The 27,519-nt window shown below is 30.2% G+C and overlaps 2 protein-coding genes across 3 annotated transcripts; one reads left to right on the forward strand and one right to left on the reverse strand.

Annotated features, from left to right (window-relative positions):
* Positions 1 to 933: 933 nt before the first annotated feature.
* On the reverse strand, positions 934 to 8,691 carry LOC119603797 (solute carrier organic anion transporter family member 1A5). Its single transcript, XM_037955972.1, is given in 8 exon segments — positions 934 to 1,931; positions 2,001 to 2,295; positions 3,544 to 3,796; positions 3,863 to 4,618; positions 4,696 to 4,852; positions 8,012 to 8,095; positions 8,098 to 8,199; positions 8,274 to 8,691. Coding segments are annotated over 8 exon segments (2,448 nt in total). The 5' UTR covers positions 8,338 to 8,691; the 3' UTR covers positions 934 to 1,194.
* A 3,092-nt stretch (positions 8,692 to 11,783) lies between these two features.
* On the forward strand, positions 11,784 to 26,610 carry LOC119603798 (solute carrier organic anion transporter family member 74D). 2 transcript variants are annotated; one of them, XM_037955974.1, is made up of 8 exons: positions 11,784 to 11,944; positions 20,869 to 21,151; positions 21,600 to 21,841; positions 23,773 to 24,025; positions 24,093 to 24,765; positions 24,822 to 24,960; positions 25,491 to 26,151; positions 26,216 to 26,610. In XM_037955974.1, exons 2-8 carry the CDS (start codon positions 20,941 to 20,943, stop codon positions 26,359 to 26,361), a joined length of 2,325 nt encoding a protein of 774 aa, XP_037811902.1. In that variant the 5' UTR covers positions 11,784 to 11,944; positions 20,869 to 20,940; the 3' UTR covers positions 26,362 to 26,610. The 2 variants fall into 2 exon arrangements, with proteins under 2 accessions (XP_037811902.1, XP_037811901.1); XM_037955973.1 differs by lacking the exon at positions 11,784 to 11,944 and adding an exon at positions 12,130 to 12,225.
* Positions 26,611 to 27,519: the final 909 nt, after the last annotated feature.

A 27,519-nucleotide genomic window follows, 5' to 3' on the forward strand; every position in this document is an offset into this window, starting at 1 on the left:
CCAATTTCATAGTTTTTTAGTCTGGCAACTCCGGTAAACTAATTTTTTAACATAACTATACATTCTCCAATTCATTTCCAATAAGACCACACTATTCCCATCGAAAACGGTGCAGTAGTTTCTGAGTAATAGCGTTTTGAAAATATGTCTCTATATCCCACATATTTTTGCTTGCAGAAAATCCATCTACCCAACCAATAGATGGCGCTATACATATGTCGAGACAGGGTTGTCAAGTTTTGAAAAATGTGAAATTTTAGGGATTTTTAAAATTGCTATAAATCCTATAATACTCAAGTGATTTTGATAAAATTAGATTCAAATGAAAGGTTTGAATGTAGGCCATATGTTAAACGGAAAAATTGATTTCCCAGTGTTGCCAGACAATGCAATTTTGATAAGATAAATAAGAGATTACTTAGGTTGTCATAAATCTAGTAATACTTAAGCTATTTTGATAAAATTAAAGTCTATCGAAAGGTTTTAATACCGGCTAACTGTTATAGGGGAAAATTTTTCACCAGTGTTGCCAGATATTAGTTATTTAACAAGTTTCTTCGAATTGCTATAAATCCAACAATATTCAAGTGTTTTGATTACAATTGGACTCAATCGAAAGGTTTTAATAGGGACTAATAATTTCTGAAAATCTAGTTTACCAGTGCTGCCATGTAATTGAAGTTTGACCAGTTTAAAGACGGAATTCTATTAAAAGCTATAAATCGAATATTACTCAAGGGATTTCGTTAAAATTAGTGTTAAAAAAAGGTTTGAATGAAGCTTAATTATTTAATGAGCAAATGTTTATCCCTACTGAAAGGTAATTATTTTTATACCAATTTATATAAATTTATGAAAATTACAATAAAATCTACAATACTCAAGCGATTGTGTGAATTAAAATAAATGAAACTCATACCATTTATTGGTTTATTTCAAATTTTATTGAAAATCTCTTTTTATAAAGCTAAAAATTATTATTTAATTGCTTTTAGTAATACTTTTAGTTTTGAAGACTTAAATTGCAATAACAACTTAAGATATTATATAAAAATTGGCAACTGTTGCAAGCTAGCTTTAGGATTTTATTATAAACATAGAAAAGGGTTAAAAAAATGGCGTAATTCGAACACGTTTTGACATTGTACTTAACATACTTAACAATAAAACATATTTTAATATATGTATAAAAATTTAAAAATCAGTTTCTGGACTTTGTGGCCTCAAGTCATCTAAATTCTTGTCAGTGTCCGGCTGTGCTAATGGCATCGTATCGATGGCATCTAAATCTGTCTCAATGGCTTTTGTGTTGGAACGATTTTCATTACCGTTCTCTAGCTGGGTTGTTGCTTGATCTTTAGGTTTAAACGACTTCAAACTTCCCAATTGAGCTCTTACATCCTCTTCGGATAAATGATGTAAAGGAACATCGGCACGTGGCACTAAACGTTTAGGACTAGTGCTGCCATCATTGGGTTTACGTTTGTCAGGTGGAAATACTACTTGAGCATAAGTCACCCCGGAAGATGAGGGCTCTACAACACTACTGTCACCAGCAGAAGAATTTGTTACAGAACTAGGTTGACGGAAAACGGTAATTTCATTATTTGGCATTGGGGCTGCTCTAGTGGGTTGTACTGCTGGTTGATCTCGAGATGCTGTAGTCATGGTGGTCACAGGACTACCACCTATGGCAGTGTGTGTAGGATCTCCCTGCGGTACAGGAGCGTACAGGGAAGGAGTATAATTGACATCGGTGACTTTACAATTGTAGATATTTAATCCCTTGATAAATATGAATACTAGTATATCAAAGATTAGGCCAACTAATATTAAACTGGCAGTGAGGATATTTAAAATGTTGCCATGTTTCGGATTTTCACGTAGCAAACAGCGTGCATATCCAGGAGCCCAATAAACACAGGTGGTACCTAATCCAAAGAGAAAAAATTTTCTTAATATGATTTTCATATAAAATTAAAAAATGATGTAAAACTTACGGGTTACCACATCATATGCCAAGTGTACTGGTATATAGGCAAATAAACCTAAAAACATTACTTCCATAGCCAACGCTAAACCTTTATCTTGTGGCAACACACTCCGTAACGAAATTATTAATTTTCCTATAGTCGTCATTCCATAGATACAAGCGGTCATAATACTGAGAATTTGGAAAACAATCAGCATATTGGCACAGGTTTTAGCACTGCAGGCTCCTTCGGTGGCTTTAATATTAAAGGCCGTATTCATATCATAATTGTTGGTGCCGCCACAGCTGCAACCTTCATAAAGCTGAAATTAAAAAGAATTATTAAATTTTCCTTTAAAAAGTAGTTCTTTATAGTGGAAAATTATAACCGTAAGTTTAGTTAGTAAGTAAGTAAGTAAGTAAGTAGGTAAGTAAGTAAGTAAGTAAGTAAGTAAGTAAGTAAGTAAGTAAGTAAGTAAGTAAGTAAGTAAGTAAGTAAGTAAGTAAGTAAGTAAGTAAGTAAGTAAGTAAGTAAGTAAGCGTAAGTAAGTAAGTAAGTAAGTAAGTAAGTAAGTAAGTAAGTAAGTAAGTAAGTAAGTAAGTAAGTAAGTAAGTAAGTAGTAAGTAAGTAAGTAAGTAAGTAAGTAAGTAAGTAGTAAGTAAGTAAGTAAGTAAGTAAGTAAGTAAGTAAGTAAGTAAGTAAGTAAGTAAGTAAGTAAGTAAGTAAGTAAGTAAGTAAGTAAGTAAGTAAGTAAGTAAGTAAGTAAGTAAGTAAGTAAGTAAGTAAGTAAGTAAGTAAGTAAGTAAGTAAGTAAGTAAGTAAGTAAGTAAGTAAGTAAGTAAGTAAGTAAGTAAGTAAGTAAGTAAGTAAGTAAGTAAGTAAGTAAGTAAGTAAGTAAGTAAGTAAGTAAGTAAGTAAGTAGTAAGTAAGTAAGTAAGTAAGTAAGTAAGTAAGTAAGTAAGTAAGTAAGTAAGTAAGTAAGTAAGTAAGTAAGTAAGTAAAGTAAGTAAGTAAGTAAGTAAGTAAGTAAAGTAAGTAAGTAAGTAAGTAAGTAAGTAAGTAAGTAAGTAAGTAAGTAAGTAAGTAAGTAAGTAAGTAAGTAGTAAGTAAGTAAGTAAGTAAGTAAGTAAGTAAGTAAGTAAGTAAGTAAGTAAGTAAGTAAGTAAGTAAGTAAGTAAGTAAGTAAGTAAGTAAGTAAGTAAGTAAGTAAGTAAGTAAGTAAGTAAGTAAGTAAGTAAGTAAGTAAGTAAGTAAGTAAGTAAGTAAGTAAGTAAGTAAGTAAGTAAGTAAGTAAGTAAGTAAGTAAGTAAGTAAGTAAGTAAGTAAGAAGTAAGAAGTAAGGAAGTAAGGAAGTAAGGAAGTAAGGAAGTAAGGAAGTAAGGAAGTAAGGAAGTAAGGAAGTAAGGAAGTAAGTAAGGAAGTAAGGAAGTAAGGAAGTAAGGAAGTAAGGAAGTAAGTAAGTAAGTAAGTAAGTAAGTAAGTAAGTACACTAACAACCACTTCCCTCCTTAACTTTTTAACTTCCTAATCACCTCTCCCATAAGGGCCAAGGATTTTCAGTATTACTTACCTCTACACTGTTAATTGTTGTCTTTTTCGAACAACCCGCATAGCAAGGTGAGAAATACGTGACAGTTGAATTCTCCGGACATACCGGAAGAAAGGAGGTAGGATTGCAAATACACTGTCGGGAACAATAGGGCTGCTGTAGCTTGCCATTGACAGTACCGCCTATAGGACCAACCTCACATCTGATAAATATAAAAGCTATATAAATAATCAGCAGTTTAACAGCCATGCCTATATTAATGGCAGCAATTTTTCTAAAAAGATTAAAAAACCGGTTAATATAATTTTAAAACTTTATGAATACTTAAATCCTTACTCACCTGCCCGTTAGCTTAAGTTTAGAAATAACCAGTCCACCTATAAACATACTTATAGCTGCTGCTGGAGGTTTTAAAAAGAACGACATAAATCTGGCCTTCCATTCCTGCATCAGACCATCCTCCTCACTATAGGGTAAAAAGAAGCGAGACTGCAAATAACTTTCCTCTTGAAGAGAAAAATTAATGGATGCTCCCTGTATGAACATAATGCTGACAATGTTGAACATTAACAATTTATTGCCAAAAATCCTTTTCACGGACGGCATAAAGGCAGTATCATCTATGTAGGTTGAAAATTGACTACCAAACTGACGGCTGTGTGATTCTTCTAAAATCCTTTGAGCAGCTTGGTGTATAACAGTTTTTGGTAGTTTTTTGGGAAATAAACCCAGTAGAATACCACTTATGAAGACAGCTGGCGCTATAATCACCCATCCCAACCACCAGCCTAAGTTTGCGGCTCCAACACCCAATATTATGCTGGATCCAAATTGTAGACCAAATATTTTTGCACCAAAAACCGTGGCTATCACCGCAGGACTATCTATGGAAGTGGAGTTATCATCTAGATATGTTAGGCCCACAGTGAAGAAGGCTAAGGAGCCCAAACCCAAGGCGAATTGTAATACAAACATCATTATTAATATAACCGATTTACTGTCATTTATCGACAGTATCTTGGCTAATGAAGTGGGCCAATTTGATAGACAAATTTCTTCGCCGACAGCATAGGTGGTAGGTCGTACTCCACCGGCACTGTTTAAATATGAAATAATAATTTTATTTATTTTTTTATATTAGTTATAAAATTAATTATTGAAGGTATCACTTACAAATTCATTATTGAAGGTATCATGGCTATTAAACAGATCAGCGATTGTAGTATTATGGAGCCGCTTAACCAACTAATGGGATGCAAGCGATGAGCCCAGTAAGCGAATGCCAATGCAAAAATTGCCTGAAAAATACCACTGCTCACTAGAAGCCATTCTGAAATTTGAAAAAAGTTTGAAATTGAATAACAGACAATGAATTTTTGTTTTCAATAAATATATTCCGGAAAATATGACTGAATCTTATTAAAATCGGTTGATATCATAATAAAACTATAATAATAATAATTCTATGGTTGTATCATGGGTTTATATGACACCCTAATACCTTAACGTAGATATAAGCGATATTAGGTTATCAAAAGAAATAACTGAAACATGTTACAAGCTATTTTTATTTTCGAGCAAAAAGGTAGATCCATGGAATAGTATATTGATCTAGTCTATGGATTAGTTTATTGACCAGTCTATGGATTACTTTATTAACCAGTCTATGAACTAGTTTATTGACTACAAACTATTTTATTGACTAATCTATGAACTAGTTTTTGATTAGACTATGGACTAGTTTATTAACTAGTCTAGGATTAATTTATTGACTAGTCTATTCACTGGTCCACTGCAAAGTCCTTAGACTAGTCGGTGGACTAGTCTATTGACTAGTCGGTGGACTAGTCTATTGACTAGTCTATGGACAAGTTTATTTTTATATTTTTTTATATTTCTATGTTCAGCAATTAAGAAAATTAAAAAGTACTTTTTGAAGAGCGAAAAAGTACCAAGTACCTTTCATAGGTCCTCATTTACTCCGGTCTCTATATACTTAATTTCATGTTTCTGCGTTCAATATTATAGAAAACTCAAAAAGTACCAGTTAAAGATCGAAAAAGTAACAAAATAAAGTCTACAGATTTTCAGAGGTTTTCTTCGGATTTTTGTTCATATCTTCATTATTTATGGATCGATTTTGCTGATTTTAAATAGCGATCTGCTCGAAAGTATGCCTAACAAAATTACTAAAGACTTGGATCCTAAAGATATCTATCATCTTCAGGAAATTGCTTTCAACCAACATACAGACGGACATAGATTAATCGACACCACTATCCATTAGGGTCCAAAATATATACATATATTTTATGGAGTCGGAAAATTAAATTGCAGAAATTACAAACAGGTTGACAAACTTATTGTACATATCAGGCATGGAAAATTCAGTACTTTAGTACTTTTTTTCAGTACTTTTTGATATCGAAAAATACAGCGGTACACCGACGACATATTCTGTCCTTTTTCTAATTTATAAACTTTTGATAAATCTAGCCTATAGTATAGTAAGTAGACTAGCCTATAATCTAGTCTATAGCCTACTATACAGACCTATACCTACCTACTCTATAGTCCAGTCTATAGTCTAGTCTATAGTCTAGTCTATAGTCTAGTCTATAGTCTAGTCTATAGTCTAGTCTATAGTCTAGTCTATAGTCTAGTCTATAGTCTAGTCTATAGTCTAGTCTATAGTCTAGTCTATAGTTTAGTCTATAGTCTAGTCTATAGTCTAGTCTATAGTCTAGTCTATAGTCTAGTCTATAGTCTAGTCTATAGTCTAGTCTATAGTCTAGTCTATAGTCTAGTCTATAGTCTAGTCTATAGTCTAGTCTATAGTCTAGTCTATAGTCTAGTCTATAGTCTAGTCTATAGTCTAGTCTATAGTCTAGTCTATAGTCTAGTCTATAGTCTAGTCTATTTCTAGTCTATATTCTAGTCTATAGGTTAGTCTATAGTCTAGTCTATAGTCTAGTCTATAGTCTAGTCTATAGTCTAGTCTATAGTCTAGTCTATAGTCTAGTCTATAGTCTAGTCTATAGTCTAGTAGTATAGTCTAGTCTGTCTATGGTCTAGTCTATAGTCTATAGTAGTATAGTCTAGTCTATAGTCTAGTCTATAGTCTAGTCTATAGTCTAGTCTATAGTCTAGTCTATAGTCTAGTCTATAGTCTAGTCTATAGTTAGTCTCTAGTCTATAGTCTAGTCTATAGTCTAGTCTATAGTCTAGTCTATAGTCTAGTCTATAGTCTATAGTCTAGTCTATAGTCTAGTCTATAGTCTAGTCTATAGTCTAGTCTATGTCTAGTCTATAGTCTAGTCTATAGTCTAGTCTATAGTCTAGTCTATAGTCTAGTCTATAGTCTAGTCTATAGTCTAGTCTAGTCTAGTCTATAGTCTAGTCTATAGTCTAGTCTAGTATAGTCTAGTCTATAGTCTAGTCTAGTCTATAGTCTAGTCTATAATCTAGTCTTTAGTCTAGTATATAATCTAGTCTATAGTATATTCTATAGTCTAGTCTATAGTCTACTCTATAGTCTAGTCTATAGTCTAGTCTATTGTCTAGTCTATAGACAAGCATATAGTCTAGTATATAATCTAGTCTATAGTATATTCTATAGTCTTGTCTATAGTCTATTCTATAGTCTAGTCTATAGTCTACTCTGCAGTCTAGTCTATAGTCTAGTCTATAGTCTACAGTGTAGTCTTGTCTGTAGTCTAGTGTAGTCTATAGTCTAATCTATCATATAGTTTAGTCTATAGTATAGCATATAGTCTAGCCTATAGTAAAGCCTATAGTCTAGTCTTTAGTCTAGCATATAATCTAGTCTATAGTTTACTCTAGTCTCTAGTCTACACTATAGTCTAGTCTAAAGTATAACATATATTATAGTTTATAGTATAGCCAATAGTATATATTATAGCCTATAGTCTAGTCTATAGTTCAGTTTATAGCCAAGTCTAGTCTGTAGTCTATTCTGTAGTCAGCTGTCTAGTCTATAGTCTAATTTGTAGTCTAGCGGAAAATTAGTTTAAAACTTAAAGAGAATTTTCCATGCGTGGTACCTATGTATACCCTTCTCAAGAAAGTTTGTCAATCCGTTCCAAGAATCCTTTCTACAAATAACAAATTTCCGCTAATTTCGCAATGTTATCAACAAATCAATTACATCGTATCTCTATTAGACATTTCATTGCATTATTCATCGAAAATAGTAAAACGATGACTATTTTTGATATCAAATAATCAATTGTATCATCGATTGATAAGAAAGTAAAGGGGAGTATTTAATCGTTTTTAAGTTTTATTTTTTTCTGCTATTTGTTTACTTTTTTTGTTTTATTACTACGTATATAAGTTTATAAATTTCTTACCAAATTCTATATGATATTTAGTGATAAGAAATTTGTGTTATCAACATTTACACAATACATTGGAAAACGTTTCTTTTTTTCTGTTTTATTAATAATTTTGCAAATTGTAAACTCACCTACTATTATGGCATTCCAGCCATTTTCAATGGCGGCCTGTTTAGCCGATACACGAAAATATGTCTCACATGCTCCTTGCAAATACCGGCACAGGCTAATACAATAACAAATGTTTTTAGACGTGCATATTTGAGACAACTGGGACCACGACACCAGCCTAGGGAACGTATGCCACAGTCAACACTATCTATAATTTTGAATAAATTTTAATAAAATTATTAAAACTTTTAAACACAACACACACACACACAATTTACACACCGTCTGGTATATTGGCATTTGCGGAAATATTGTTCAAATCTGAGTAACGATCACCTGCCACCATGTTTTTCTTTTTAAATTTCTTTTTCTTCGATTTGTTTTAAATTTCTTTAATATTTTTAACTTTTTAAATATATATTTTTTCAAAATAAATTCATTTTTAATAATTCTCCTTTATTATTAATATTTATTTTAAAATTAATTATTTATAATCTTTAAAAAAAATATATTCTTTCGTTTCGTTTACTTGTCGTCGTTTCGAATTAGGGCCAATGACTAATTATTCTAGCCAATTGTATTTGCTCACTAACCCGCACAGCCCGCTATTCACAATATTTTGAATTCTTAACATTTTGTAATTCAACTCTTTTTTTAACAACGATCGGGCACACACTTTCAAGATAAACATTTATACGGTTTATCAGTGTTTTTTTTTTTTTTGATAACAAGTGTAGTGTGTATACTGAAGCTTCTGGCGATAACGACTAAAATGTTTTGGTTATTCTAAATTCTAAAAAAAGTAAATTATTTTATGCTGCAACATGTTGCTAATGCAAGTGTGAAAGCTTTTTTGGCAAATGCGTTTGGAGAAATGATTTGTACTAAGTTGAAGTCGAATTTATAAGAACCCTTTCTTTAGTACTTAATGTATTTCAACTTGGAAAACTTATCTATAGCTAGACTATAGTCTAGTCTATAGTCTAGCCTATACTCTAGTCTACAGTCTAGTCTATACTATAGTCTATAGTCTAGTCTATAGTCTAGTCTATAGTCTAGTCTAAAGTCTAGTCTATAGTCTAGCCTATAGTCTAGCCTATAGTCTAAAGTCTAGTCTATAGTCTAGCCTATAGTCTAGTCTATAGTCTAGTCTATAGTCTAGTCTATAGTCTAGTCTATAGTCTAGTCTATAGTCTAGTCTATAGTCTAGTCTATAGTCTAGTCTATAGTCTAGTCTATAGTCTAGTCTACAGTCTAGTCTATACTATAGTCTATAGTCTAGTCTATAGTCTAGTCTATAGTCTAGTCTAAAGTCTAGTCTATAGTCTAGCCTATAGTCTAGCCTATAGTCTAAAGTCTAGTCTATAGTCTAGCCTATAGTCTAGTCTATAGTCTAGTCTATAGTCTAGTCTAAAGTCTAGTCTATAGTCTAGTCTATAGTCTAGTCTAGTCTATAGTCTAGTCTAGTCTATAGTCTAGTCTATAGTCTAGTCTATAGTCTAGTCTATAGTCTAGTCTATAGTCTAGTCTATAGTCTAGTCTATAGTCTAGTCTATAGTCTAGTCTATAGTCTAGTCTATAGTCTAGTCTATAGTCTAGTCTATAGTCTAGTCTATAGTCTAGTCTATAGTCTAGTCTATAGTCTATAGTCTAGTCTATAGTCTAGTCTATAGTCTAGTCTATAGTCTAGTCTATAGTCTAGTCTATAGTCTAGTCTATAGTCTAGTCTATAGTCTAGTCTATAGTCTAGTCTATAGTCTAGTCTATAGTTTAGTCTATAGTCTAGTCTATAGTCTAGTCTATAGTCTAGTCTATAGTCTAGTCTATAGTCTAGTCTATAGCCTAGTCTATAGTCTAGTCTATAGTCTAGTCTATAGTCTAGTCTATAGCCTAGTCTATAGTCTAGTCGATAGTCTATAGTCTAGTCTATAGTCTAGTCTATAGTCTAGTCTATAGTCTAGTCTATAGTCTAGTCTATAGTCTAGTCTATAGTCTAGTCTATAGTCTAGTCTATAGTCTAGTCTATAGTCTAGTCTATAGTCTAGTCTATAGTCTAGTCTATAGTCTAGTCTATAGTCTAGTCTATAGTCTAGTCTATAGTCTAGTCTATAGTCTAGTCTATAGTCTAGTCTATAGTCTTAGTCTATAGTCTAGTCTATAGTCTAGTCTATAGTCTAGTCTATAGTCTAGTCCTATAGTCTAGTCTATAGTCTAGTCTATAGTCTAGTCTAGTTAGTCTAGTCTCTATAGTCTTAGTCTAGTCTAGTCTAAGTCTAGTCTATAGTCTAGTCTATAGTCCTAGTCTATAGTATAGTCTATAGGTCTAGTCTATAGTCTAGTCTATAGTCTAGTCTATAGTCTAGTCTATAGTCTAGTCTATAGTCCTAGTCTATAGTCTAGTCTATAGTCTAGTCTATAGTCTAGTCTATAGTCTAGTCTATAGTCTAGTCTATAGTCTAGTCTATAGTCTAGTCTATAGTCTAGTCTATAGTCTAGTCTATAGTCTAGTCTATAGTCTAGTCTATATAGTCTAGTCTATAGTCTAGTCTATAGTCTAGTCTATAGTCTAGTCTATAGTCTAGTCTATAGTCTAGTCTATAGTCTAGTCTATAGTCTAGTCTATAGTCTAGTCTATAGTCTAGTCTAGTCTAGTCTATAGTCTAGTCTATAGTCTAGTCTATAGTCTAGTCTATAGTCTAGACTATAGACTAGACTATAGTCTAGTCTATAGTCTAGTCTATAGTCTAGTCTATAGTCTAGTCTATAGTCTAGTCTATAGTCTAGTCTATAGTCTAGTCTATAGTCTAGTCTATAGTCTAGTCTATAGTCTAGTCTATAGTCTAGTCTATAGTCTAGTCTATAGTCTAGTCTATAGTCTAGTCTATAGTCTAGTCTATAGTCTAGTCTATAGTCTAGTCTATAGTCTAGTCTATAGTCTAGTCTATAGTCTAGTCTATAGTCTAGTCTATAGTCTAGTCTATAGTCTAGTCTATAGTCTAGTCTATAGTCTAGTCTATAGTCTAGTCTATAGTCTAGTCTATAGTCTAGTCTATAGTCTAGTCTATAGTCTAGTCTATAGTCTAGTCTATAGTCTAGTCTATAGTCTAGTCTATAGTCTAGTCTATAGTCTAGTCTATAGTCTAGTCTATAGTCTAGTCTATAGTCTAGTCTATAGACTAGACTACAGTCTAGTCTATAGTTTAGTCTATAGATTACTTAGAAACATAAAACTTGCGATTGACTTCTCGCTTGATTACATGTAGTCACTAAAGTGACAACTGATTTCCTCTCTGTTTTACAAAAAGAACATTTGAATAGATCGCTAAAAGCTCGATCTGTGTTAGTTGTTTCATGATTTAAAAGTGATACAATTGCATCTCACGAAACTTCTGGAATACCTATCATTACCATTAAGAGATTATTTCATTTACAAACTCTCTTATGATATTATTACTTGTAGTACTCTTTTAAAATACTCTTTAGTTTAACACCTACACTTAACCATGAATTTCAGTTTTTAACAAAATTATCACTACAATGACTTTGTGATAATATAAAAAATAATTTGTAAAATTTTATTGTTATAGTTTTTTATTATTATTATACAGAGATTCATTACTATTGCGCTCAGGAGAATATTTATATATAAAAAAAACAAAAAAGCATGTGGGAATTTCTTTTATCAAAAAAAGTGAAGAAAAAAAAATCAAATAAAATTTTTAGATTTTTATACATAGTTAGTGGATCAAATAAATAAACTTATCCATTTAGTATGAGTAGTTAAAAGCGTAAAGTCGGTACAAAGCTAACGGTTAGTTAGAATAAAAATATAATTTTTTTATTGCAAAAAAGAGAAAGAGAGTGTGTCTCTCTCTATAAGAAAGTTTTAAGTGATTAATTAATGAAAATAATTAAACAATTGAAAAATTTCTATTTTAAAATTAAGATAAAAAGTAGGTAAATTTTAGTTTTTGTAAAAAATTTAAAATATTAAAAAAAAAACTTAAATGTAGTATTTGTGACAAAAGTGATAAGATTAAGTTGTTCGAAAAGCGATAATATTAATAAATAATTGATAATAACGATTTCTTTTTATTGTGCAAATTGAATAGAATTTTTAAATAATTCTAATATCAATTTAGTCAGTAACAGGTGGTGGTGTGGTAAAAAGGAATTTTAGAATTAAAAAAAAAAAAAAAATATATATAAAAATAAAAAACTTCTATATTTAAAGGTGATTTGAAAAAAAAATATTTAAAAATTTTACACAAAATAAAAAATTAGAAAACGTTTTTTTTTTTGGGTTTTAAAATTTTGAAATTTTACAATTTACAAATATACTGAAAAATTGCTTAAAAGAGTGTTACTTAAATTATTTATTTGCCGCTATTGTTCTAAATTAAAAAAGATAACATTTTTAAATATATATTATTAAACAATTCTTTTAATCAGCTAAACAAAAAAATGTACTAAAAATACCATTAAAATATAATAATTTTTTTCAACACGGTTAAAATGTCATCAGCAAATCATTAAATTATTAATTTAATTGAATTGCATACAAATTCAAAAATAATACAACAATAAAATAATAAATAAAATTTAATTAATTAAATTTATTAACAATTGTTAATCTGCAAATAAAGTCAAGAGTTTTGAACTTTTCTTTTTGCAATTATATGAAAAATGATAAAGGATTTCACCGAACGAAACTGACCACAGTCAACAATGAATACATATAGTATAGGCTTTGTAATTAGACCCCTGTGAACCGGTTGACAACTATTCCAATTTGGTTTAACAAATAGTTTAAACATAAAATGTAGCAGTGGAACCAAAAATATTATAAAACTTTGATTAGATATGTTTATAGAAATTGATATTAGGTTAAGATATTTAAAAGCTAATGAAAAACAGTGACCGTACTACCTTATTGCTAATAAAATAAGCCTTCGTAGCAAAAAATATTTCAAGTTTTTGGATTTTTATCGATCGATTACTTAATCAAAAATACGGCAATTCGTTCCAGACTTGGTACTTTTGTCAATTAAGAATTGAACTCTCCAGAATTCAAGAGAATGATAAATTTCTCATAAAAGTATTCTAGGGTTAGCGTCCCACCAGATACGGCCGATAGATTCATAAAGTACTGAATTTTCCATTCCTGGACTAGATAATAGACTAGACAATAGACTATACACTAGACTATAGACTAGACAATAGAATAGACTATTGAATATACTATAGAATAGACTATAGACTAAACTATAGAATTGATAGACTAGTCTATAGACTAGACTATAGACTAGACTATAGACTAGACTATAGACTAGACTATAAACTAGACTATAGACTAGACTATAGACTAGACTATAGACTAGACTATAGATTAGACTATAGACTAGACTATAGACTAGACTATAGACTAGACTATAGACTAGACTATAGACTAGACTATAACTAGACTATAGACTAGACTATAGACTAGACTATAGACTAGACTATAGACTAGACTATAGACTAGACTATAGACTAGACTATAGACTAGACTATAGACTAGACTATAGACTAGACTATAGACTAGACTATAGACTAGACTATAGACTAGACTATAGACTAGACTATAGACTAGACTATAGACTAGACTATAGACTAGACTATAGACTAGACTATAGACTAGACTATAGACTAGACTATAGACTAGACTATAGACTAGACTATAGACTAGACTATAGACTAGACTATAGACTAGACTATAGACTAGATTATAGACTACTAGACTAGATTATAGACTAGATTATAGACTAGACTATAGACTAGACTATAGACTAGACTATAGACTAGGACTATAGACTAGACTATAGACTAGATTATAGACTAGATCTATAGACTAGACTATAGACTAGACTATAGACTAGACTTAGACTAGACTAGACTAGACTAGGACTAGACTAGACTAGATGACTAGACTAGACTAGACTAGACTAGACTATAGACTAGACTAGACTAGACTAGACTAGACTAGACTAGACTAGACTAGACTAGACTAGACTAGACTAGACTAGACTATAGACTAGACTAGACTAGACTAGACTAGACTAGACTAGACTAGACTAGACTAGACCATAGACTAGACTATAGACTAGACTATAGACTAGACTATACTATAGACTAGACTATAGACTATACTATAGACTAGACTATAGACTAGACTATAGACTAGACTATAGACTAGACTATAGACTAGACTATAGACTAGACTATAGACTAGACTATAGACTAGACTATAGACTAGACTATAGACTAGACTATAGACTAGACTATAGACTAGACTATAGACTAGACTATAGACTAGACTATAGACTAGACTATAGACTAGACTATAGACTAGACTATAGACTAGACTATAGACTAGACTATAGACTAGACTATAGACTAGACTATAGACTAGACTATAGACTAGACTATAGACTAGACTATAGACTAGACTATAGGCTAGACTATAGACTAGACTATAGACTAGACTATAGACTAGACTATAGACTAGACTATAGACTAGACTATAGACTAGACTATAGACTAGACTATAGACTAGACTATAGACTAGACTATAGACTAGACTATAGACTAGACTATAGACTAGACTATAGACTAGACTATAGACTAGACTATAGACTAGACTAGACCATAGACTAGACAAGGCTATAGACTAGACTAGACTAGACTATAGACTAGACTATAGACTATACTATAGACTAGACTATAGACTAGACTATAGACTAGCCTATAGACTAGACTATAGACTAGACTATAGACTAGACTATAGACTAAACTATAGACTAGACTATAGACTAGACTATAGACTAGCCTATAGACTAGACTATAGACTAGACTATAGACTAGACTATAGACTAGACTATAGACTAGACTATAGACTAGACTATAGACTAGACTATAGACTAGACTATAGACTAGACTATAGACTAGACTATAACTAGACTATAAAATGTTCCACCAAAAGTTTCAATAAAAACGTATTTTTAGATTGAAATAAATAGTTTCGAAATTTTTGTTGTTTTCAATATAAAATAATGTTCGTTTTTATTTCGAGGAAGAGGCGCATTTTATAATTTGAAAAAAAAACCTTCCATTCATCGGAAAAAGATAATATTGTCTTATTTTATAATAAAGAATTAAGTAAATATACTATTGATTAGATATCATTAAGGCCTTTTGTTTAAGTAAATAGTAAAAAAAAGTTATTTTTCAACCTTCAAAATACTCGTAATTTTATGGACAATAAAAATTGCAAATAATTAATAACTATTATATGAAAAAGGGCAACATTTCATTTTCCAGTACAAAATCTTGTCCTTTTAACAAAATATTATTATTGCAACTAATAAAAAACAAAAATCTTCTGGGATACTTTAATATTTTGCAATATTTGTTAATCAGTAAAGCAAAAGGGCAAAGAAAGGGCAACATTTCTTGTCACCTTTAAAAACAGCAATATTTGTAGACGAAATGAAAGTGATATTTTCATAATTATAAATTTCTTACCAGACATATTAATCTTCCATTAGGTGGCATTTTTAGTGAAACATTTTTTTTTATAAATAAATTATAATAAAAATAAAATAATTGATCAATTAGAGCTTTGCCATTAACATTAATTCAAAGTCAATTTTAAATTATAAATAGGGCAAATTAATGATCAAAAATGAAACTTTATTTAAAAAAAATATTAAGATTAGATAAAGTTGTTTATGAATTAAAATTATATTACGATTGCAAGTAGTAAAATATATGATGACTACTCAATAGTAAATACTACAAAAATATAAAAAAATTAAGCAATGTCTTTTATCTTTTTGCCCAAAGAAATTTTAATGATCACGGTTAAATTCCCTGATCATAGTTTTCATAGTAAAGGAACTAAAGCGACATTCAGATTTTGTATATAAAATCGTTTTTAAAGAAATCACTACATTGATAGAAGTTTTGAACATTTTTCACCTAAAGAACAGTTTATAGTTAGTTATTAGTTAGTTAGTTATTTAGTTAGTTAGTTAGTTAGTTAGTTAGTTAGGTAGTTAGTTAGTTAGTTAGTTAGTTAGTTAGTTAGTTAGTTAGTTAGTTAGTTAGGTAGTTAGTTAGTTAGTTAGTTAGTTAGTTAGTTAGTTAGTTAGTTAGTTAGTTAGTTAGTAGTTAGTTAGTTAGTAGTTAGTTGTTAGTTAGTTAGTTAGTTAGTTAGTTCGTAGTTAGTTAGTTAGTTAGTTAGTTAGTTAGTTAGTTAGTTAGTTAGTAGTTAGTTAGTAGTTAGTAGTTAGTTAGTTAGTTAGTTAGTTGTTAGTTAGTTAGTTAGTTAGTTAGTAGTTAGTTAGTTAGTTAGTAGTTAGTTAGTTAGTTAGTTAGTTAGTTAGAGTTAGTTAGTTAGTTAGTTAGTTAGTTAGTTAGTTAGTTAGTTAGTAGTTAGTTAGTTAGTTAGTTAGTTAGTAGTTAGTTAGTAGTTAGTTAGTTAGTTAGTTAGTTAGTTAGTTAGTAGTTAGTTAGTTAGTAGTTAGTTAGTTAGTTAGTTAGTTAGTTAGTTAGTTAGTTAGTTAGTTAGTTAGTAGTTAGTTAGTTAGTTAGTTAGTTAGTTGTTAGTTAGTAGTTAGTTAGTTAGTTAGTTAGTTAGTTAGTTAGTTAGTTAGTTAGTTAGTTAGTTAGTTAGTTAGTTAGTTAGTTAGTTAGTTAGTTAGTAGTTAGTTAGTTAGTTAGTTAGTTAGTTAGTTAGTTAGTTAGTTAGTTAGTTAGTTAGTTAGTTAGTTAGTTAGTAGTTAGTTAGTTAGTTAGTTAGTTAGTTAGTTAGTTAGTTAGTAGTTAGTTAGTTAGTTAGTTAGTTAGTTAGTTAGTTAGTTAGTTAGTTAGTTAGTTAGTTAGTTAGTTAGTTAGTTAGTTAGTTAGTAGTTAGTTAGTTAGTTAGTTAGTTAGTTAGTTAGTTAGTTAGTTAGTTAGTTAGTTAGTTAGTTAGTTAGTTAGTAGTTAGTTAGTTAGTTAGTTAGTTAGTTAGTTAGTTAGTAGTTAGTAGTAGTTAGTTAGTTAGTTAGTTAGTAGTGTTAGTTAGTTAGTTAGTTAGTTAGTTAGTTAGTTAGTTAGTTAGTAGTTAGTTAGTTAGTTAGTAGTTAGTTAGTTAGTTAGTTTAGTAGTTAGTTCGTTAGTTAGTTAGTTAGTTAGTTAGTAGTTAGTAGTTAGTTAGTTAGTTAGTTAGTTAGTTAGTTAGTTAGTTAGTTAGTTAGTAGTTAGTTAGTTAGTTAGTTAGTTAGTTAGTTAGTTAGTTAGTTAGTTAGAGTTAGTTAGTTAGTTAGTTAGTTAGTTAGTTAGTTAGTTAGTAGTTAGTTAGTTAGTTAGTTAGTTAGTTAGTTAGTTAGTTAGTTAGTTAGTTAGTTAGTTAGTTAGTTAGTTAGTTAGTTAGTTAGTCGTTAGTTAGTTAGTTAGTTAGTTAGTTAGTAGTTAGTTAGTTAGTTAGTTAGTTAGTTAGTAGTTAGTTAGTTAGTTAGTTAGTTAGTAGTTAGTAGTTAGTTAGTTAGTTAGTTAGTTAGTTAGTTAGTTAGTTAGTTAGTTAGTTAGTTAGTAGTTAGTTAGTAGTTAGTTAGTTAGTTAGTAGTTAGTTAGTATAGTTAGTTAGTAGTTAGTTAGTTAGTTAGTTAGTTAGTTAGTAGTTAGTTAGTTAGGTCAGTTAGTTAGTTTAGTAGTCGTTGTTAGTTAGTTAGTTAGTTAGTTAGTAGTTAGTTAGTCGTAGTAGTTAGTTAGTAGTTAGTTAGTTAGTTAGTATAGTTAGTTCGTTAGTTAGTTAGTTAGTTAGTTAGTTAGTTAGTTAGTAGTTAGTTAGTTAGTAGTTAGTTAGTAGTTAGTTAGTTAGTAGTAGTAGTTAGTTAGTTAGTTAGTTAGTTAGTTAGTTAGTTCAGTTAGTTAGTTAGTCTAGTTAGTTAGTTAGTTAGTTAGTTAGTTAGTTAGTTAGTTAGTTAGTTAGTTAGTTAGTTAGTTAGTTAGTTAGAGTTTGTGTTAGTTTTAGTTGTTAGTTAGTTAGTTGTTAGTTAGTTAGTTTGTTAGTTTGTTAGTTGTTAGTTAGTATAGTTAGTTAGTTAGTTAGTATTAGTTAGTTAGTAGTTAGTTAGTTAGTTAGTTAGTTAGTAGTTAGTTAGTTAGTTAGTTAGTAGTTAGTTAGTTAGTTAGTTAGTTAGTTAGTTAGTTAGTTAGTTAGTTAGTTAGTTAGTTAGTTAGTTTAGTTAGTTAGTTAGTTAGTTAGTTAGTTAGTTAGTTAGTAGTTAGTTAGTTAGTTAGTTAGTTAGTTAGTTAGTTAGTTAGTTAGTTAGTTCGTAGTAGTTAGTTCGTTAGTTAGTTAGTTAGTTAGTTAGTTAGTTAGTTAGTTAGTTAGTTAGTTAGTTAGTTAGTTAGTTAGTTAGTAGTTAGTTAGTTAGTTAGTTAGTTAGTTAGTTAGTTAGTTAGTTAGTAGTTAGTTAGTTAGTTAGTTAGTAGTTAGTTAGTTAGTTAGTTAGTTAGTTAGTAGTTAGTTAGTTAGTAGTAGTTAGTTAGTTAGTTAGTTAGTTAGTTAGTTAGTTAGTTAGTAGTTAGTTAGTAGTTAGTTAGTTAGTTAGTTAGTTAGTTAGTAGTTAGTTAGTTAGTTAGTTAGTTAGTTAGTAGTTAGTTAGTTAGTAGTTAGTTAGTTAGTTAGTTAGTTAGTTAGTTAGTTAGTTAGTTAGTTAGTTAGTTAGTTAGTTAGTTAGTTAGTTAGTTAGTTAGTTAGTTAGTTAGTAGTTAGTTAGTTAGTTAGTTTGAAAGGAGGGTGTATATACATCAAATCCTAAGAAATAGACCTAGGCCTCAATCGAGCCTGTCGTGCACTCCTTAACCAGTGCCAGATTACGGAACAGATTATACTTTTCTAAAGGATTGAGGATGATTTTCTAAAGGATTGGCGGAAACCGGACCATGTACAACCACTTTGCTCAAGTACTTGTGCTATCTTACCTCTGACTATTGCATTGCCTGCCTTCATCCGGATAACATTGTTTATAGAACAAACGGAGAATAGAGTTTCAAAGAAAATATTATTTGTCTTTATCCATAGAACAATTATCTATAGAGAAAATATCCCAATAAATATTTTGTCTGTCCTTATCCGGATAACAATTTTTAAAAAAAAAATTTGTCTGTCTTTATCCGGAGAAAAATTTTCGATAGAAAAAATATCTTTCCTTATAGAGAAATGTGTCTTTAATAGTCTAAAGATTTTTTTCTGTCTTTATCCGGATAACAACTTTCTAATGAAACACTTTATACGGAGAGCAATTGTTTACAGAAATTTCTTCTGTTTTTATCCGGACAACCATTTTGTTAAGAGAATGTTGCCTGTCTTTTTCCGGATAACATATTTTATAAAAAATGTGTCCTAATAATAACTTTCTAAAGAAATCTGATCAAATATTTCCTAAAGAAATAAATTTGCTAACAAGTAAGAGTGTTATATTCGGCTATGCCGAATCTTATATACCCACCATCAAACCTCGTTTGACTCGAATGAAACTTACTTATGTCGAATTTCATCTATATACTCGTATATTTAGGCCAGTTATAAGCGTTAAAGTAATTTTCTGAAGGGGACCATGTATAGGGGGGTAGGGTCAATTATGGGTCGATCCTCATAAAATTTGGTAGATAGAATTTGGTTCGTATTAAATTTATTTGTGTCGAATTTCATCGCTACACTCGTATTTTTAAACCATTAATGAGCGTTGCAGTCATTTTCTGAAGGGGACCTTATATGCGGGGTAGGGTCAATCATGGACCGATCCTCATAAAATTTTTTAGATAGATTTTGACTCGTATGAAACTTACTTATGTCGAATTTCATCTATATACTAGTATTTTTAAGCCAGTAATGAGCGTTAAAGTCATTTTCTGAGGGGGACCTTATATGGGGAGTAGGGTCAATTATGGACCGATCCTCATAAAATTTCGCATATTGATTTTGGATCATAAGAAACTTACTTATATCGAATTTCATCGCTATATTCGTATTTTTAAACAAGTTATGGCTGTTAAAGCTGCTTTTCGAGGGGCCACTTGTATGGGGGCTATCCGAAAACGTGGACCGATATTGCCCATTTTCAATACCAAACAAACCTTACCTATAAGAAATATTTGTGTGAAATTTCAACCCTCTAGCACTTTCCATTCGGACTCTATCGTGCTTTCAACAGACAGACAGACAGACGGAAGGACGGACAGACGGACAGACATGGCTAGATCGTCTTAGAATTTAATGAGGACCCAGAATATATATACTTTTGTGGGTCTATGACCAATATTTCTATGTGTTACAAACGGAATGACAAAATCAATATACCCCCCATCTTTTTTGATGGTGGGTATAAAAAGGATTTTTATAAACGCAGGCGTATGATTACTATATTCGAGATTAAAAACTCTCATACGCCATGGTGTTAGCAACATGTTTAAAACTTATTTTGATTCATTCATTAACTAACAAATAAGAACAAAAATAATTACAAAATATTACTAAAAATTATAAATAAATATTACATTGACTGATAACAAAAATGTGCCGTAATTTTTTTTATACACAAGTGCATATAAATATTTAAACAAAACTTAAAGCAATAAAATAGACATTTTCTCAATAAATCTTCCTGTATATTTTATTAAATTGATAAAAAAAAATCAATAACACACATACAAAACACTTAAGGGTTAATGATCTAAAACTAATATTTATTAAATGGACAACACTTGGCATGTTACTAATTTAAAATCACTCATTAAATACTTAAATTTTATAAAATCTTTAAAAATGTTCTACTTTATGTTATAGCTTTCATGTCCAAGTAAACCTGCCCTACCCTCCTCTCATTTTTGTTACTGACATTTGTTAAATAAATAGAAAATGCCTGCGACTAAACTACGTCAACGTCCTGGCCACTATTTATGTGGTTTAGCCAATTGGCATCCCGCCTGGATGCAACGTTATGCCAATACAAAAATGTTTATGGCCGTCTATGGTTTATTGGGCACCATTCAAGCCATGTCGTACATGTATTTTATAGTCACGTTAACGACCATTGAGAAAAGATTTAAAATACCCAGTCAAACAACAGGTTAGTAGAAAATCTATGTATTTATTAACAGTGAGTAACAAATAAATTTATTATATAAATTTAGAAATAATTTTCAATAGAAAATTCTATAGAAAATGTTGTCTATCTTTATCCAGATAACAATTTTCTAAAGAAAAATTGTTTGGATAATAAATTTCCTTAGGAAAATATTATACATCTTAATCCGGATAATGATATTCTATAGAAAATGTTGTCTGTCTTTATTCGGATAATAATTTATCTATTCTCATTGGAATAACAGTTTGGTATAAAAATTGTTTCTGTTCTCATTCAAATAACAATTTTCTATATGCAAACCTCTTTATATGCAGATTTTTTTCAGTTTTTTTTTTTCACTTTTGTTCCCCACTGTTAGTATTTCACACAAACCCTATTGACAATATTAAGTTTTTTCTTATTCCCCCATAATTTATTTATTTCGTTTCAGGTATCATCCTCAGTGGCAATGAAATATCACAAATTCTCTTATCCCTAATACTCTCGTACATTGGTGGTCAAAGAAATCGTCCACGTTGGATTGCCTGGGGTATTGTATTCTGTGGTTTATCCTGTTTTATTTTAGCGCTGCCACACTTTATCTATGGAGCGGGTCAAGATGCTTTAGAGCTAACAAAGGAATATTATGAGAATACGGGAGGAGATAATGTAACAACTACCATATCATTGGTTGTAGGTGAACAGTAAAAATATTTTTTTTATATATTTTCATATATCTACATACTTTTTTACTTTCATTCCAAAAAAAAAAAAAAAAAAACAATCTATTCTCATATAAAATTTCGAACAAAAAAGAAATTTGAACTTGCCTTAGTTAGAATGGTTGAGATTAACTATCTAAAATCTCACAAAAAGAGAGATGATTATAATACAATCAAATTTAATTTATTGTTATTGTGTATTATTTTAGATTTTGATTCACTTGTACACATTGTACAAAACTAAAAACTGTAATAGTGACATTGTTGGAAATTGTCACAGCGTCATTATCGAAAAACATCATCAAGCATCAAAACTATTACGCTCAGAGGAAAAATGTTGGTAAACAAAAGTTTATATAGAAAATTGTTATCCGCATTAGTTAGTTAGTTAGTTAGTTAGTTAGTTAGTTAGTTAGTTAGTTAGTTAGTTAGTTAGTTAGTTAGTTAGTTAGTTAGTTAGTTAGTTAGTAGTTAGTTAGTTAGTTAGTTAGTTAGTTAGTTAGTTAGTTAGTTAGTTAGTTAGTAGTTAGTTAGTTAGTAGTTAGTTAGTTAGTTAGTTAGTTAGTTAGTTAGTTAGTTAGTTAGTTAGTTAGTTAGTTAGTAGTTAGTTAGTTAGTTAGTTAGTTAGTTAGTTAGTTAGTTAGTTAGTTAGTTAGTTAGTAGTTAGTTAGTTAGTAGTTAGTTAGTTAGTTAGTAGTTAGTTAGTTAGTTAGTTAGTTAGTAGTTAGTTAGTTAGTTAGTTAGTTAGTTAGTTAGTTAGTTAGTTAGTTAGTTAGTTAGTTAGTTAGTTAGTTAGTTAGTTAGTTAGTTAGTAGTTAGTTAGTTAGTTAGTTAGTTAGTTAGTTAGTTAGTAGTTAGTTAGTTAGTTAGTTAGTTAGTTAGTTAGTTAGTTAGTTAGTTAGTTAGTTAGTTAGTTAGTAGTTAGTTAGTTAGTAGTTAGTTAGTTAGTTAGTTAGTTAGTTAGTTAGTTAGTAGTTAGTTAGTTAGTTAGTTAGTTAGTTAGTTAGTTAGTTAGTTAGTTAGTTAGTTAGTTAGTAGTTAGTTAGTTAGTTAGTTAGTTAGTTAGTTAGTTAGTTAGTTAGTTAGTTAGTTAGTTAGTTAGTTAGTTAGTTAGTTAGTTAGTTAGTTAGTTAGTTAGTTAGTTAGTTAGTTAGTTAGTTAGTTAGTTAGTTAGTTAGTTAGTTAGTAGTTAGTTAGTTAGTTAGTTAGTTAGTTAGTTAGTTAGTTAGTTAGTTAGTTAGTTAGTTAGTTAGTTAGTTAGTTAGTTAGTAGTAGTTAGTTAGTTAGTTAGTTAGTTAGTTAGTTAGTTAGTTAGTTTTTTATAGAAAATCGTTCAGACATTATTTTATATAGAAAATTGTTGTCCGGTTAAAGTCTATAAATAATTATTATCCGGATAAAGCCAGACATAATTTTCTATATTAAATTGTTATCCGTTCGGATAAAACCCGAGACAATTTTCTATAAATATTTATTATTCGGATAATTTCTACAGAGAATTGTACGGATAATGATAGACATACATAATTTTATTTAAAAAAATCGTTATCCGGATAAAGCCATATATAGTTTTCTATAGAAATTTTGTTATCCGCATAAAATCAGATAAACTTTTCTATAGAAATATTTTATCCGGATAAACCAAAACTTATTTTTCTATAGGAAACTGTATTCTGGATAAAACAATTTTTCTATAAGAAATAATTTTCGCATGAAAACCACCAAAGTTTTCTATAGAAAATCCCAGCAAAAACTCAAACAAAATTTATATCATTAATTGCAACTTTTACCAACATTTTTTACTCGAGTCTAAACGCATACATTTTCGGTAAACGTTAATTTTGTTTAAATATAAACACGACATTAATTCAATTTCTCTTTTTCTCTTTTAACGTCATAAAGAATACGACCATTAAAAATTCTCAGCAATTGTGTGGCGCTTTAAAACTAAATCAGGAATGTGAATCGTTATTATCGGTGGTACCTTTAATCTTAATATTTCTCTCGCAATTTGTACTTGGTGTGGGTAATACACTATACTATTCGTTGGGTCAAACCTATTTAGATGATAATACTAAGAAAACAAATACCCCACTAATGCTAGCGGTGGCTATGTCTTTGAGAATGATAGGACCCATAGTAGGGTTTTTCATAGGTACCACACAACTTCTTAAGTACTTAATTAATTTGTAAAAATTAAATTTTCTAATTTTTATTTTCAGGTTACTTGTCCTTAAATATGTTTATTGATCCTAGTAAAACACCTTTGATCGATAACAAAGATCCCAGATGGTTGGGTGCCTGGTGGTTTGGCTGGATGATTTTGGGTACTTTGATGGTCTTATTTTCGGGTTTAATAGGTCTTTTTCCCAAAGAATTACCCAAGAAAACTAAACACTTATATAACTCCCATATGCCTCAAGTTTTGAGACATGAAGAATTACAAATGGATGAGGGTTTACCTTTGGGTAGAGGTTTCTCTTCGAATGCCACCCTCGATACACCTACAGCGGCCACTTCTGACTTTCCTACACTAAAAGACTTTCCTAAGGCCCTTATGCGTTTGCTGCGCAATAAACTTTTAATCTATAATATTATTTCGGGTGTTTTCTATATTTTGGGTGCTGCTGGTTATATGACATTTTTAACCAAATACATGGAGGTTCAATTCCATAAGACAGCACAAAGTGCTACTATTGTTGTGGGTCCAGTATCGATTATAGGCATGGTTATTGGTTTAATTGGTTCGGGTTTAATTATATCGAAAAAGAAACCCTCACCCAGTAAGGTCTTAATGTGGAATGTTATTGTGGGTTTTGTCTATATATTGGGTCAAATCTCGTATATGTTTATGTACTGTAATGACACGGTATCGGTGGATCAAGTGGGTGGCAAGTAAGTGATTATTTTGGTGATTTTTATATATAATTCAATGTAATTGTTTCTTATAGGTTAAATCTTACTGCTACTTGTAATGCCAATTGTGCTTGCGATGATGTGCCCTATTCACCGGTTTGCCATGAGCCATCCGAGACCACATATTTCTCACCCTGTCATGCGGGTTGCCAGAAATGGAATGCGGATCTTAAGGTAAAAGAATAGTAGTCTGCTATAAGGCTCATGAAATTTTCTGTAGAAAATTGTAGTCTGCTTTAAGGAAAACAAAATTTTCTTTAAAAAATTGTAGTTTGCTTTAAGGCGGACAAAATTTTCCATAGAAGAAAGTAGTTTGCTTTAAGTCGAACAACTTTTTCTATAGAAAATAGTAGTTTGCTTTAAGGCTTACAAAATTTTCTTAAGAAAATTGTAGTTTGCTTTAAGGCGGGGAAAAAATGATCTTAAGAAAATTGTAGTCTTCTTTAAGGCGCACAAAATTTTCTTTAAAAAATTGTAGACTGCTTTAAGGCATACAAAATTTTCTATACAAAATAGTAGTATGCTTTATGGTGTACAAAATTTTCTATACAAAACTTTAATCTGTGGACAAAAAATTCTGTTAAAAATAGTAGTCTGCTTTGAGGCAGAAAAATTTGTATCAAATATATTGTCTGCTTTTAGGCATACACAATTTTGTGTTTAAAAAATTTTATTTCTAAATTTCTCAATAATTTTTCTTGCAGTACTACTCCAATTGTTCCTGTTTACCCTTAGATCTGATAAAATCTACCACAGAACTACCCTATACAACAACATCCAGTATACTTCCAACGATCTCTACAGCCGGAAGCTCTATGCTGCCAAAATTATTAGAACCATTATTAACTACCACAACTTTAATTCCTACTACCACCACACTACGACCAACTACCACCAATTCCATAGTCACAACAACAGAAAACCTATTAGAATACTCTTCAACTCTGGTCGATGATGACACAACATTCTATAATATAGTAACCGAGGAGGGTATAATTTCCCGAGCCCACCGCTCCCTAGACGATATGACAAATGTTCTTAAACCGGGTGTTTGTTTAAAGGGTTGCAATGTGGCCTTCTGGACTTTTTCGATAGCATCAATGATAGTCAATTGGTTTGGGTCGTCCGGACGCATAGGCAATTTATTGGTGAACTATAGATCGGTGTCAACAGAAGATAAATCATTTGCTCAGGGTTTATCTCTAATGATGGTTAGCCTATTTGCTCTTATACCAGGACCCATTATATTTGGACGTATTATAGATTCTACTTGCTTAAAATGGACTAAAACCTGTAGTGGCAATGGTAATTGTCAAATTTATGATCAATCAGCTTTCAGATATTTAGTGAATACAGTGGCATTTTGTAAGTAGAATTCTTCTTTTAATATGGATTTAAATAATAAATAATATTTCATTTTTATTTACAGCTTTAACCGCCATTGGTGTAGTTTTTGATATTTTAGTTTGGTATCATGGTCGCCATTTAGATTTGTATGGCGAAAGAGAGGCTCAACGTTTAGAGGAAAAGGAACGTAGAAATAAACCCATAACACCGTTATTAGCCAAAAAATAATATGATTTTGTTTCTTCTATTAAATATTAAGTAAAACGAATTTTATACATTTATATTAGTCCTATGAACTATATACAATTAACAAAACATGTTGCAAGTAAGAAAGAATGAAAGGCAACATGTTGCTAGCAACATAATTTGTTATTGATTTAGCAAAGTATGTATTTAGGCTTTGTTGTGAAGTTTTTTATTATTATTAATGTTTATTTATTTAAATTTTTATTTAAAATAAATTAAGACGTTTTATTAAAAAAAAAATCATAAAAATCTATAGAGTTTTTATTAAATTTGAATTAAAACTTACCACTTTAGTAATTGGGTCTATTGTTTTGGAATCAATATAATACTGATTTTAATCCTACTTCCAAATAACATTGCATTATATAATATATTTCTGAAAAGAAAAATTAAAAACAATATTAGAGAAGTTGTAAATATAGATTTGAACTTTTTTATGAACTGACAACAACGGTTGTAAAATTCGGATCAAATTTGTGTAAGATGTTAGTCCCCTTCAGAAAGTTGAACAAAAATAGGTCCTATAGTAGTCTATGTTTAATCCTACGGACCCTTCTTTCAAACTAACTAAGTAATGCCCATTGAAAAGGTTTTGAAATCGGTTCTATACTTCACTAGCCCCCCTACAACAGAAATCGTTGCCACAAAAACTGGATTTTCACTACGGAACATCCCGAGTTTTACTCGGCCAATGATTGTAAACCCAACGACAGCTTTATTTCAATCGAAAACTTATTCCCCAGGAATGAACTATCGGTCACAGTCGAACTTTTACGAAAATAGGAATTTTGAACTCATAATTATGTTCAAAAAACTAGTACCTCGACAGCGTCTTGATAACCGTTGATAACAGACTTCATGTGTCCTTAGTCGCCATACAAATGTAGTGCAATGAGACAGTATAAATAGAAGTCATTTATTTCATACGAAATAGTTCCTTAATTACTATTCCGACATCTACTTCTGTCAATTTGTGTGAGAAATACAATGTATTTCGAAAACTTTCTAATTAATTATAATCAAAGCTTTTCTGGATAATTATAAGACTAAAGATTAATACCATCTTTAATCAAAATGGCATTCTAGAAGATCGTTCGAAATTTTTGTAGAGCAATCTACTCTATTCGTATAATTTTATAA

Source organism: Lucilia sericata, unplaced genomic scaffold (genome assembly GCF_015586225.1).
Source record: "Lucilia sericata isolate MDLA Ls3-8-SP2 unplaced genomic scaffold, ASM1558622v1 Contig000337F_arrow, whole genome shotgun sequence".
Lineage (NCBI taxonomy): Eukaryota > Metazoa > Arthropoda > Insecta > Diptera > Calliphoridae > Lucilia > Lucilia sericata.

Bases quoted from the DNA above. Each gene is read 5' to 3' on its own strand.
- LOC119603798 (XM_037955974.1), top strand. From the start codon at position 20,941: ATGCCTGCGACTAAACTACGTCAACGTCCTGGCCACTATTTATGTGGT. The intron at 21,152-21,599 runs GTTAGTAGAAAA...ATTTCGTTTCAG, and splicing joins AATACCCAGTCAAACAACAG to GTATCATCCTCAGTGGCAAT. The intron at 24,766-24,821 runs GTAAGTGATTAT...TGTTTCTTATAG, and splicing joins GTGGATCAAGTGGGTGGCAA to GTTAAATCTTACTGCTACTT.